The sequence below is a fragment of the Oratosquilla oratoria genome, chromosome 22 (genome assembly GCF_046742065.1).
Source record: "Oratosquilla oratoria isolate Oo_2021 chromosome 22, ASM4674206v1, whole genome shotgun sequence".
Classification (NCBI taxonomy): Eukaryota; Metazoa; Arthropoda; class Malacostraca; order Stomatopoda; family Squillidae; genus Oratosquilla; species Oratosquilla oratoria.
In genome coordinates, this window is record NC_134798.1 from 44790174 (window position 1) to 44803669 (window position 13496).

Below are 13496 nucleotides of genomic sequence, written 5' to 3' on the forward strand. Positions count from 1 at the left end.
GTCTCCATATGTCAAAAAAGAAGAAGAAGAAAAAAAAGGTCTTAGAAAATCAAGAGACCCCTTTGCCAAAACCAACAAGGTAAAAAACCTGGTCACACAAATTGTACGTAACGTGAAAACAGACAACCTCCTTTATATAACTCTAAAATCCAGACACCTCCTCAAGGGGAAACAGGAAGACCCTCCTGAAGACGAACCTTAAGGAGGTGCAGAAGGGGGAGGAGGAGGAAGAAGAGGAGGGGGAGAAAAGGGAGGAGGAAGAGGAGAGGGAGGAGGAGGAGGAGGAAAAGGAGGAGAAGTAGGAGGAAGAGGGGGAGAAGGAGGAGGAAAGGGAGGAGGAAGAACAGAAGGAGGAGGAGGAGGAGGAAAGGGAGGAGGAAGAACAGAAGGAAGAGGAGAAGGAGGAGGAAGAGGAGGAGGAGGAAAAGGTGACAGTAAGCTGGAGAGAACGAAGTGACATGAAACAATCCCAAGCTCGCACGGGGGAGCGATGGCCTCCGAAATCCAGAAACTGAGGCAAAGAAAGAAGAACCTCTTGAAGACGAAGAACTTGAGGAGGGCTCAGAAGGAGGAGGAAGAGAAGGAGGAAGAGGTGGAGGAAGAGGGGGAAGTGGAGGAAGACATGACATAGGTTATACTATGATGCAGAAGAGGAGGAGGAGGAAAAAGAGAATGACGACGAAGACAACGATTATGATGATAATGATGATGAGGAGGAGGAGGAAGAGTAGGAGGAGGCGGAAGATGATGATGAGAAGGAAGAGGAGGAGGAGGAGGAGGAGGAAGAAGAGTATGAGAAGGAGGTGTAGGAAGCCAAGGAATAGGTTACACTATGATGCAGAGGGCCAATTGCAAGAGAACAATTCTAAGCTCGCCGCGGCCGTAATGGCTGAGTGCCGGCGAGCGTTGCCCTGCGTGTTGTGAAGCCGGCCCCGGTATGCCGGCCGGCTCTCCGGCATCTTGGCCATCCCACTCCAGGAGCCGGCAATTGCCATTAGATATTTGTCCGTAAATTTGGAGAGGGAGGTGGGGGGGAGATGCTGGGGGGTTATGGGGGATACGTGGGTTCAAGTCATTTGGAGGAAGACGATTGGGAAGCGAATCTATAGTGATTCTTAAGGAGGAGGAAGAGGAAGAGGAAGAAGAGGAGGAGGAGAAAGAGGAGAGGAAGGAAGAGTAAAAAGAGGAGGAAGAAAAGGAAGAGGAGGAGGAGGAGGAGGAGGCGGCATAGGAAGAATGGGAAGACGAATCGGGTCTATAGTGATCCTTAAGGAGTACAAAGGAACACAAAGGAAGAACAAACAACAGCAGGCCTACTGGTCCTAACGAGGCGGTTTGTGTTTACTAAACTAAGCTCCAGTTAAGAAACAGGGCAGATGAACTAACACTAATGCTACCACTATCTTATCCAATTACAATTAAATGCCGGGTTGTCAGATCTTTTATTGCAAGGGATAATATTTCATTTGCGGATTAGTGTCCAAATATTTATTTAACCAATTTTTAAATGTTGTTATTGTGTTACTTTCAACGATAGTGGAAGGTAACGAGTTCCACACATTAACAACCCGGTTAAAGAAGAAATGCTTACTTTCAATTACTTTAAAATCGTGATGTCTCCTTGTATTTGATTGGTCTAATAAGAAGTAATCTTCGACATTGATGTTGTCAAAACCTTTGAACATTCTAAAAACCTCGATTAAATCTCCTCGCATTTTTCTTTTTGACAGGGAGAATAAGTTTAGACTTTTAATTCACTCTTCATACGGCAGATTTCTCAGCCTTGGTATCCTTTTTGTAAGAGGAAGAGGAGAAAGAAAACGAAGAAGAGGACGAGGAGGAAGGGGAAAGAGGAGCCGATATGGAAAAGATGAGAGAACTAGATGTTTTTTGATATCAAGATGAACTTAACTCTTGGAATGTGGGAAGGAATTTCTTCTTCTGGAAAACATCAGACGGTAGTCGAAATGTGTACGGGGATGACCCGTCATCCAGGAGGAGCTAAGATGAGAAGAAAGGAAGGGTGATGGATGAAAGTGGAATGGGTGGAAGTGGAATGGGTGGGAGTGGAATGGGTGGGAATGGTATGGGTGGGAGTGAAATGGGTGGGAATGATATGGATGGGAGTGGAATGGGTGGGAGTGGAATGGGTGGGAGTGGAATGGGTGGGAGTGGTATGGGTGGGAGTGGAATGGGTGGGAGTGGTATGGGTGGGAGTGGAATGGGTGGGAGTGGAATGGGTGGAAGTGGAATGGGTGGGAGTGGAATGGGTGGGAGTGGAATGGGTGGGAGTGGAATGGGTGGGAGTGGAATGGGTGGGAGTGGAATGGGTGGGAGTGGTATGGGTGGGAGTGGAATGGGTGGGAGTGGTATGGGTGGGAGTGGTATGGGTGAGAGTGGAATGGGTGGGAGTGGAATGGGTGGGAGTGGAATGGGTGGGAGTGGAATGGGTGGAAGTGGAATGGGTGGAAGTGGAATGGGTGGGAGTGGAATGGGTGGGAGCGGTATGGGTGGGAGTGGTATGGGTGGGAGTGGAATGGGTGGGAGTGGAATGGGTTGGATTGGAATGGGTGGGAGCGGTATGGGTGGGAGTGGAATGGGTGGGAATACAATGGGTGGGAGTGGTATGGGTGAGAGTGGAATGGGTGGGAGTGGAATGGGTGGGAGTGGAATGGGTGGGAGTGGTATGGGTGGAAGTGGAATGGGTGGGAGTGGAATGGGTGGGAGTGGTATGGGTGGGAGTGGAATGGGTGGGAGTGGAATGGGTGGGAGTGGAATGGGTGGGAGTGGAATGGGTGGGAGTGGTATGGGTGGGAGTGGTATGGGTGGGAGTGGAATGGGTGAGAGTGGAATGGGTGAGAGTGGTATGGGTGAAAGTGGAATGGGTGTGAGTGGAATGGGTGTGAGTGTATACGTGCCTTTTGACTTGGCTACCTCTCTTATAAGAGGAGAAATAATGGCGATACTCTTTGAGTTGCTTCAGGGAGCTCCTCTTAACCAGGGTTTTCAGGTTTTTAACCCCTCCTCCTCCTCCTCTTCTCTCTCCTCTTCCTCTTCCTCTTCTCTTCTTCCTCCTCCTCCTCTTCCTCCTCTTCCTCTCCTCTTCTTCTTCCTCCTCCTCCTCCTTCCTCCTCCTCCTCTTTCTCCTCCTCTTCTTCCTCCTCTTCTTTCTCCTCTTCTTCCTCTTCCTTCTCCTCCTCTTCCTCTTCCTTTCCCTCTTCCATTACCTCATTCTTCTCCTCCTCCTCCTCTTCTTCATCCTCCTCTCCCTCCTTCTCCTTCTCCCCCTCCTCTTCTTCCTCCTCTTCCTTTTCCTCCTCCTCCTCCTTTTCCTCCTCTTCCTTTTCATCATTCTCCTCCTCCTCTTTCTTCTTCTCCTCCTCCTCTACCTCCTATTTTTATTCCTCCTCCTCCTCCTCCTCTTCCCCTTCCACTCCCTTTTCTTCCTCCACCTCCTCCTCCTCCTCCTCCTCCTTTTCATCTTCCTAGGACGTAGGAAGGGCGTTACTGTTCCCCCGAGCCCTATAGATCGTCCTAGCAACTGTAGCACTTTTTAGATGGCACGGAAACGATTCCTAATGACGTGTCTCTCGCAGTTCGAAGCGTGCGCTGGTCTCGTATTTGCTTAGTCGTGTGTTCGAGTCCCGCAGTCCTCTCCAATTCCCAGCAGTGACTCTTTGTCTACACCAGTAGTCCCAAGAGCGCATAATGGGGCGAAGGTGACGGCTTCGGCCGCAGCTACTCAGCGTCTCCTGGCGTAGGCTCCTCACCTTCTTCGTCTATTCCTCTTGTGGCTCTCGGATCTGGAGACCATCGCGGTCTGCGCCAAACCTCTCCAACTTTCGCCAAATATCGCCAAACTTTCGCCAAATCTCGCCAACTTTCACCAAACCTCGCCAACTTTCGCCAAACCTCGCCAAACTTCGCCAAACCTCGCCAAAATTCGCCAAACCTCGCCAAAATTCGCCAAACCTCGCCAACTTTAGCCAAACCTTGCCGACTTTCACCAAACCTCGCCAACTTTAGCCAAACCTCGCCAATTTTCACCAAACCTCGCCAAATTTGGCCAAATATCGCCAAACTTTCGCCAAACCTCGCCAACTTTCGCCAAACCTCGCCAAGATTCACCAAACCTTAGTCTCCTCCTGTTCGACGTTTGTTAACTAATTAAAAGAATGGTCTTGACTAAAAAGGTGTACATTAACCATCTGACAGATAATGTTCCCAAGTTAATGAGGACTTAGATGTTTTAAAAGATCTTGAATAATATATGACGCTTGGACTCTGCGCCATTACTGCTTTATCTGCGATCTCTCTTTCCCTCTCCCTCTCTCCATCTCCCTCTCTCCCTCTCACTCTGCCTATCCCTCTCCCTCTCTCCCTCTCTCCCTCTCCCTCTCCCTATCCCTCTCTCCCTTTCTCCCTCTCCCTCTCTCTCCCTCTCTCCCTCTCCCTCTCTCTCTCTCTCTCCCTCTCCCTCTCCCTCTCTCCCTCTCCCTATCCCTCTCCCTCTCTCTCTCCCACTCCCTCTCCTTCTCTCTCTCTCTCTCTCTCTCTCTCTCTCTCTCTCTCTCTCTCTCTCTCTCTATATATATATATATATATATATATATATATATATATATATATATATACATATATATGGCGAAAGGGAAGAACTTCCTACCATACGTCGTTCCCAAAGACTGAGAAGCAGATTGGCGCCGAACCCGGGAGTGACCTCCCCGAGTACCATTTCCGCCAACTTGTGATCTCTCCCAGTGTTTGTGGTCCTGCGTGTGACTTCCCCCAGTTGCAACACGGTGACTTCTCCCCGTGCTTCCCATTTCATTTAAAATATGCTCCCTTTCCCTTTCTTTTCACTTCAACTGAGGATGCAGAAAGATCTGCGAAACGTCTTGATAACTATTTTGTTGTGCTTATTTTGTTTTTTATTGTGTTTATTGTGTACTATACTTTTGTGTCTATTATAACTTTTGTGTTTCCTATGAATTTTGGAAATCTGATTTACTCCCTTTCCCCCTACCAAAAATCTACTTTTCGCAAGCTTGAGAGCTCACGGAAAAAACTAATCAATAATTCTTTTGCTGTCGTTTTTAACAGAATATGTCTCAGAGAGAATCTCCTGCCACGCTTCACCAATATATATATATATATATATATATATCTGTCTCTCTCTCTCTCCTTTTCTACCTATTAATTTTTATTCATTAGTTTATTCATCTATTTATTCATTTATTGATATATTCATCTATTGACTTATATATTTTTGTCTATTCAATTACTTATTTATTTGGCCACCGCTCTTATAAAGAGAAAGATGCCCTTGGTATATGAATAGATAGACAGGTAGATAGACAGATAGATAGATAGACAGATAGATAGATAAGTAGATAGATAGGTAGATTTATTGATTTTTAAATTTTTCAGGAATCTATAACTATTCAGTTATCTAATTCAGGCCAACTTATATCTTATTTTGCTTATAGCAACGTTATAGATAAAAACCGTTCAAAATTTGAAAGAAATTGTTTGATAATTTCCAAAAAAAAAAATCAAAACCACTAAATTACATGACAAAATGTCAAACGGAAACAATTTAAGAAAGAAAATACATTTTCAAACGTGAACGTAATCATCTGAAAATAGAATAAACTTTTTTTAAAAACTAAAACTAACCAATGAAAAAAATTAATATCAGTGGAAATAAAAAAAAAAAATCGAAAGTTACAAAAAGAAAAAAACATGAGGACATTGGCTTCTCTCATTCCCTGTGACCTTAGGGGAGTGGGGGGAGAGGGGGAAGGGGGGAGGGGAGAAGGGGAGGGGGGTAGGGGGAAACGAAGGCAATTGTCCCTTCACAGGCAAACTATCAAAAGAGATTTTCACCCCCCCCCCCCGGACCTCCGTAGAGTAACTATGTTATCAAGTTGTCCACTGCTACACAGGACAAAACATTTTCCAACACTATCAGACGTGGAGTAAGAGATATATCTCACACTCTCTCAAGAACATTTGATAATAAGGACAAGTATGTACGAGTACAAGTTACGAGTACAAGTATACTTTCGTAAGTACTTTTACAAATGTGCTCGTAAGCGTATACACATGAAAAATATACGTACTGCAGGTGTTCACGAATGTGCTCACAAATGATATATATACTCACACACTCACACACACACACACACACACACACACACACACACACACACACACACACACACACACACACACACACACACACACACACATACACACACACACACATACACACACACATACACACACACACACACACACACACACACACACACACACACATATATATATATATATATATATATACATATATATATATATATATATATATATATATATGTATATATGTATATATATATATATGTATAATATATATATGTATGTATATATACATACACATGCACATACATTCACACATATACACATACACACACATACACGCACACGCACAGACGCATACATAAAAGTTTGCTTCTTGGCAAGTCCTCCTAAATTCCACAATTACTGAGATGAAAGACTTCTAATAGCAAAACATTTTGATTTGGAAAATTCCTCCTAAGTTTCTAGGTCTTTCTAAACTCATCTCATTCACTTAAAAGAGAGAGAGAGAGAAAGAGAGAGAGAAAGAGAGAGAGAGAGAGAGAGAGAGAGAGAGAGAGAGAGAGAGAGAGAGAGAGAGAGAGAAAGTGGTTGGACATGGATGTTACGTATGAAACAGTTTTCTTTCTCTCTCTCTCTCTCTCTCTCTCTCTCTCTCTCTCTCTCCATATATATATATATATATATATATATAACTCTCCCTTTCTCTCTCTCTCTCTCTCTCTCTCTCTCTCTCTCTCTCTCTCTCTCTCTCTCTCTCTCTCTCTCTCTCTCTCTCTCTCTTTCTCTCTCTCTCTCCCTCTCTCTCTCTCTTTCACTCACTCTCTCCAACAATCTCCAACTCTTGTGAACTCTATCACCGTCACCCCAGGCGGGCAGTCGCGCTCCCCGCCTGAATTTCAAAAAAAAAAAAAAAAAAAAAAAAAAAAAAAGAAATCTTCGAACTAAGTTTATTTTCTTGAAGCGAAAGGCTTTGGTCACCTCTTTCCTTGAAGGACATTCGTGACTTTTTTCGGGAAGATTTTCCTTTGAGTATTTTTTTTTCTTTCTTTTTAGATAGTATATTAGATAAGTGGAGGAAAGTACATGTGGGTGCATACCAACATCCTCGTTTCTTCGGTCTTCCATGAGAATGTGTCTTGAAAGGGGAAACAGCACACACAGAATTGTCTTCATATACATTCATGTATGTATATAATACATACATTTTATATATATATATATATATATATATATATATATTTATATGTATATATATATGTATATAATATATATATATATATATACATGTATATAATATATATATATATATATATATATATATATATATATATATGTATGTATATATATGAAGGTAACGTCGAAACTTCTGGTTCTGAATAAAGCTTCATACTCTAGCCTTGTTTTGCTACCGCACCTCCATATTTGTCTGTCTTTATATATATATATATATATATATATATATATATATATATATATATATGTACGTATGTTGTATATAAACTACATCATTCTTGTAGTTGATCAACATTAGTTTCGTTTTCTCAATTCCTCTAATGAAAAATCTTCCTTCTGATGAATGAGTATAAACTAGTTTGCTAAAAAAAATCCATCAATTTCGACGTTTCGTATTTCATAAGACATCTTCAGGAATATTTATAATAATAGAGAACAATGAACAATTCAAGTTAGCCATTTTTATGCATTAAACATCGAATCAATCCTCAACACGTTCCGTCAGATTTGTTTATTGAGAACATAAGAATGAATGAGACTGCAAGATACCATAGGGCCTACACTAAACAGTTCCATGTCCATTACTACTTATCGTCCACATCCATGAATTTATTTCGCCCTCCCTTATAAAAACCAGCAGTTTTAGTCCTCACTACATGGTTACTAAGTCTAATCGATTCGTTAATTACTCCTATGGTAAACAACTTCTTCCCAAATTCCTTCTTAAATATAAATTTGTCAACTTAAATACATTACCACATGTTCTGTCTTACTGTCTTAATATGATGACCTTGTCTGCATAACCTTGTTAAAGCCCTTGACCCATTTGATTACCTCTATTAGATCATCCTGCACTCTACTTTCCCTTCGCTACAGCAGCTTCTCCAACATTTCTCTCTCTTGTATCGGGCCTCCACCACCATCTCCACCACCACCTCCAGCATTTCATTACGAACCATTTGTGATAGCACTCCCGTGATCAGCTTCCAGTCTTTTTTTTTTGTAACCATGACTACGAGCTCTTCTGTTCCAAGTTCTCTTGTTCTCTTCGTCTCGTCTCAGTGAATTTAATTTGCATGTTCTGTTTATATTTGATTGGTTGATGATTGATTGATTGATTGATTGGCTGATTGATTGATTTACTAACTGATTGATTGGTTGATTGATTGATTGATTGATTGATTGATTGATTGATTGGCTGATTGATTGATTGATTGATTGATCGATTGATTGATTGATTGATTGATTGGCTGATTGATTGATTGATTGATTGATTGATTGATTGATTGATTGATGAATTGAATGAGTGAGTGATTGGTTTATCATTAACTATTCTATTCATTTACTTATCTATCTACTTTTATATTAATTCATTTATGCATTTAATCCTTTATCTATCTATTTGTTTAAGTATTATTAGTTTTTATTTTATCTGTTTGCGTATGTATTATAGATTTGTTCATTTAATCATTTATCTACTTTGTTATTTATCAATTCATTTACCAATTAAATAATATATTCATTAATTAATTTATTTATCTATTTACTTATTGATTTATTCATTTATTTCCTTTTTAATTTATTAATTAACTTATTTATTTATTATTTATTTATTTATTTATTTGTTTGTTTATTAATTTAAATATTTCTTTATTTCTTTATTTATTCAATATTTTTTATCTGTTTATGTATCTGTTTATTTATTTGTTTATTTATTCATTCATTTATCTATTTATTTATTTATTTATTCATACAGCGCAGCATTGCCCTCTACGGATAGAAGTGTTGGATATCAGCAACGTAATACAATAAGTGTAGGATTTAATGAGTTTGTTATGGTCTACCTTGAAAATGCAAAAGAGTACTTGCATGTTGATTGTGACTCTTCGACAAATCAAAGCAAATTTATTTAGAATTAATAACTTTTTATTCTTCTTCAAAATACCAGTTCTGGTTTGGTAGTGGGAATGAAGGTCTGGTAACGTAGTGGTCTTAGGAAAAAAAAATCATAATTTTTTTTTAATATACGACGACAAAGTTACAATTCAAGTCTTCTTCAATTCACAAGACTTCTCTACAAAGAGTCTGATTTGAGGACTTCAGTTTTTGAAGTGAGCTATTCAGTCCTCCTCTCCTTCAGACTTCAGTCTTCAGGGCTCAGGCTTTGTGCCGTTCTGAAATATCCCAACAGTCTGAAACTTATGAAATGTAAAATTTCAGGTCAGCTTCACAACAACAAAGACAACCTACTAACCTTTGACGTCAGAGCTGAAGTGAAAATAGTTTCATTAGTAAAATATATTTTGAGTTCGATAAAAAATTAAATAAAAATTGTTGGAAAAGAGATTTGGTACACAGTGTGGGTTATGTGGGTTGTGGATTTTGTTCTCTGAACCTGAAAGAACACTTGAAGAACAAACATTTTATATCAGGTGAGGAAGTGAAGTCAGTTGTGTTCTTAATAGATACAGCATTCATTTTTTGTATGTATGTATTAATGTATGTATGTATGTATGTATGTATGTATGTATGTTTTCATGTATGTATATATGTATGTATGTATGTATGTATGTATTCATGTATGTATATATGCATGTATGTATGTATGTATGTATGTGTGTACGTATGTGTGTATATATGTATGTACTGAATGTATGCATATATGTATGTATGTATGTATGCATGTATGCATGTACGTATGTGTGTATATATATAAGTACTAAATGTATGCATATATGTATGTATGTATGTATGTATTTATGTATGTATGTATGTATGTATGTACGTATGTATGTATGTATGTATGTATGTATGTACGTATAATACATGGTGGCACGAAGAGAACTAAATCTAAGAGACAAATGTGAAAACTAAATGTGATCCTCTTTCTGTCATTTAATGACGTAAATGGACGTTTTACGTCATACCTTTACGACATAACGAGCGAGTCATAATCCAATGTACTAATGACTTTCTGATTTGTAAACATGAGCAGCCGGTATCAGGCTCAGAAACACATAAATTACAGTGTTCATAATGTGCGATTATATGTATGAGATACGATTATTATTATTATAACATAAGATTGTGATACTTGTGTGTGTGTGGAATTTGTTGTTGTCTAGACGAATGTTTCCGTTAGTTTTGGTGATGTTTCAGTGTTCTTTGTTCAGGAATGGGAGAGTTGAGTGGATGGACGTCTTTCCTGTACCGTAGACGAGATATTTGTTCCTCTGAGTCCCAATGTATACGGTTAATGGTTTCCAGAAATAGGGACGACCGGGAGAGGGTGAGGGGGAGGGGAGAGGGGAAAGGGGGAGAGGGGATCAGAAGGGAGTATGGGAGGAGGGGGGGAAGATACCCTGTTAAGGATTGGTTTCCCGAAATAGGGGCGAGAGGGGGGAAGGGGAGAGAGAGAAAGAGAGGGAGGTTAAGGATGGATACATAAAGAGTATCAGACTCTTTGTCTGTGCTAATGGTTGGAGAAGAAGGTGATTCACGTTTGTTTGGGGAGGGGTATGGATGTGAGTGGATGGATGAGTATGTGTATGGGTAGATATATGTGAGTGTGTATGGGGAAGTAGTTGGATATGGATATTTGGATGCGGGTGACGCTATGTTAGTGGTGTCAAGTTTGTTGGGAATAGAAGTTCTTCTGGTGTTTTGAGTGGACGTATTGGTGTCGAAAAGAGTTCTGGTTGATATATGAATGAAGGAAAAAATTCGACTCGGAACCTCGAAGGCCAAAGTTCGAGCCGTCAAATGTACTCAGTAAGGACCACTTGTCCCAGCTGGCCAAATTTATATGGCTTCGGCCGCAGTTACGTGCCTCCTGGCGTATGCCTCAGAGTATTTTTTTTTTTCTAAAATCTTTGTTGCCAAATTTCCAAGAACCCATGACTTGGTGTTGCCAATTCAAATTCCAGAATTTACATGTCCAAAGGTCTTAGTTTTACGAGTCTCAGAACTTCTGATTCCAGTTCCTCTTCCAGTTCCCTTTTCAGTGTCAAAATTCCAGAGACATCACTTTCAGGAACGTTGGTGCATGGAATACTTCTTCAAGGAAACAATTCCCAAGAACCAATCACCCAGTTCCTCTTCCAGTTCCTCTTCTAGTTCCTCTTTCATTTCCTCCTCTAGTTCCTCTCCCAGTCCATCTTCCAGGGCCAAAATTCTGGAGATTCACTCCCAAGAACCTTGGTGCCATGAACCTTTCTTCCAGGAGCCCATTCTCAAGATTCCATCTTCCAGTTCCATCTTCCAGTTCCTCTTCCAGTTCCTCTTCTAGTTCCTCTTCCAGCTCCTCCTCAAGTTTATCTTCCAGCCCTTCTTCTAGTTCCTCTTTCAGTTTCTCTTTCAATTCCTCTTCCAGCTCCTCTTCCAGTTCCTCTTCCAGTTCTTCTTCCAGCACTTCCAATTCCTCTTTCATTTTCTCTTACAGTTCCTCTTCTAGCTCCTCTTCCAGCTCCTCTTCCAGTTCCTCTCCCAGTTTATCTTCCAGTTCCTCTTCCAGCTCCTCTTACAGTTCCTCTTCCAGCTCCTCTTCCAGCTCCTCTTCCAGTTCCTCTTCCAGTTCCTCTCCCAGTTTATCTTCCAGTTCCTCTTCCAGCTCCTATTTATGTTCCTCTTTCAGTTCCTCTTCAAGGGCCAAAATTCCAGAGACATCACTCCCAAGGACATTGGTGCAAGAACTCTTTCTTCCAGGAGCCCATTCCCAGGTGGGCGCCCGATTCCCATTCCAGAGAGACACCTTCCCAGAGACCCAGTGCCATCCAAGGCTGCCATTTTCGAGAAGACCGACTTCGGAGGCAGAAGTTCTTCGAAGAGCCTCGCTGTCCCTCAATAATCTATCTTCCTCCAAAAGTTTTCTATAGAGGATCTCTCTCTCGTCAAAAAAAAAAAAAAAAAAAAAAAAAATCAGATTTTTCTTCTCTTCATCTTCCTCCTCCCCCTCCTTCTCCTCCTCCTCCTCCTCCTCCTTCTCCTCGTCTTTCTCCTCCTTCTCCTCCTCCTCCTCCTCCTCTTCTTCTTCCTCATTCTTTTGCCCTTTCTTAATACCTGATCCATTTTTGCCCATCTCTTCTCCTGTTTCCTTCTTCCTCCTTCGTCTTCCCTTTCTCCTCCTCCGCCACTTTTTTCTATCAACTTCTATCAGTTCTTTCCTTTCTATTTTTCATTCCATCCAAGGATATTACATTCTCTTCTTCTCCCCCCCTCCCTTCGATCTTTTCCCTTTTTTTTTTTTTTTTTGACGCGTCCTCATCATCTTCATATTCTTCATCCCATCCACTATCATCAAGACCATTTCTTCCTCGTTTCTTCTCACTCTATTGCAAGTTGTAATTCCTCCCGTGCAGTTTTCCAGCACCTCCTCCTCTTCCTCCTCCTCCTCCTCCTCCCCTCCCCACTCTTCCTCCATCTCTTCTCCTCCTTCCTCCTCTTGCTGTTCTTCCTTTTTCTCCATCCCCTCCTCCTTCTTTTCCTCCATCTTCTTTTTCTCTTCCTCCTCTTCCTCCTCCTCTTCCTCCACCCGTCCTCCATCTCCTCCTTTTCTTCCTCCTCCTCCTTCTCCATTCTTCCTCCATCTCTTCTCCCTCTTCCTCCCCTTGCTCCTCTTCCTTTTCCTCCATCCCCTCCTCCTTCTTTTCCTCCATCTTCTTTTCCTCTTCCTCCTCTTGCTCCTCCACCTCCTCCACCCTTCCTCCATCTCCTCCTCCTTTTCCTCCATCTTCTCCTCCTCTCCCTCCTCTTGCTCCTCCTCCTCCTCCACCCGTCCTCCATCTCCTCCTCCTTTTCCTCCATCTTCTCTTCCTCTTCCTCCTCTTACTCCTCCTCCTCCTCCTCCACCCGTCCTCCATCTCCTCCTCCTTTTCCTCCATCTTCTCTCCCTCTTCCTCCCCTTGTTCCTCCCCCAGTCCTCCATCTCCTCTTCCTCTTAAACGTCTTCCTCTTCTCCCTCCTCTTCCACGTCTTCTTCCTCCCCCCTCCTCCTCCTCCTCCTGTTCCTCTCCCTTCTTCTTTGTCTCTTCTCTTCCCCTTTCCTCCTTTTCCCTTTCTTCGTCTTCTTGTCCTTGTCTTTGCCCTTTCGGTGATTTTCCTTCTTACTTTTTCTTCATTTC

The 13496-nt window shown here is 41.6% G+C and overlaps 1 protein-coding gene across 1 annotated transcript; it reads left to right on the plus strand.

Annotated features, from left to right (window-relative positions):
- The first annotated feature begins 2131 nt into the window (after window positions 1-2131).
- On the plus strand, window positions 2132-11665 carry LOC143037365 (uncharacterized). The gene is made up of 2 exons (XM_076205503.1): window positions 2132-2765; window positions 11382-11665. The coding sequence occupies exons 1-2, from the start codon at window positions 2132-2134 to the stop codon at window positions 11663-11665; spliced, it is 918 nt and encodes a 305-aa protein (XP_076061618.1).
- Window positions 11666-13496: the final 1831 nt, after the last annotated feature.

Bases quoted from the DNA above. Each gene is read 5' to 3' on its own strand.
- LOC143037365 (XM_076205503.1), top strand. From the start codon at position 2,132: ATGGGTGGGAGTGGAATGGGTGGGAGTGGAATGGGTGGGAGTGGTATG. The intron at 2,766-11,381 runs GTGGGAGTGGAA...TTCCCTTTTCAG, and splicing joins AATGGGTGGGAGTGGAATGG to TGTCAAAATTCCAGAGACAT.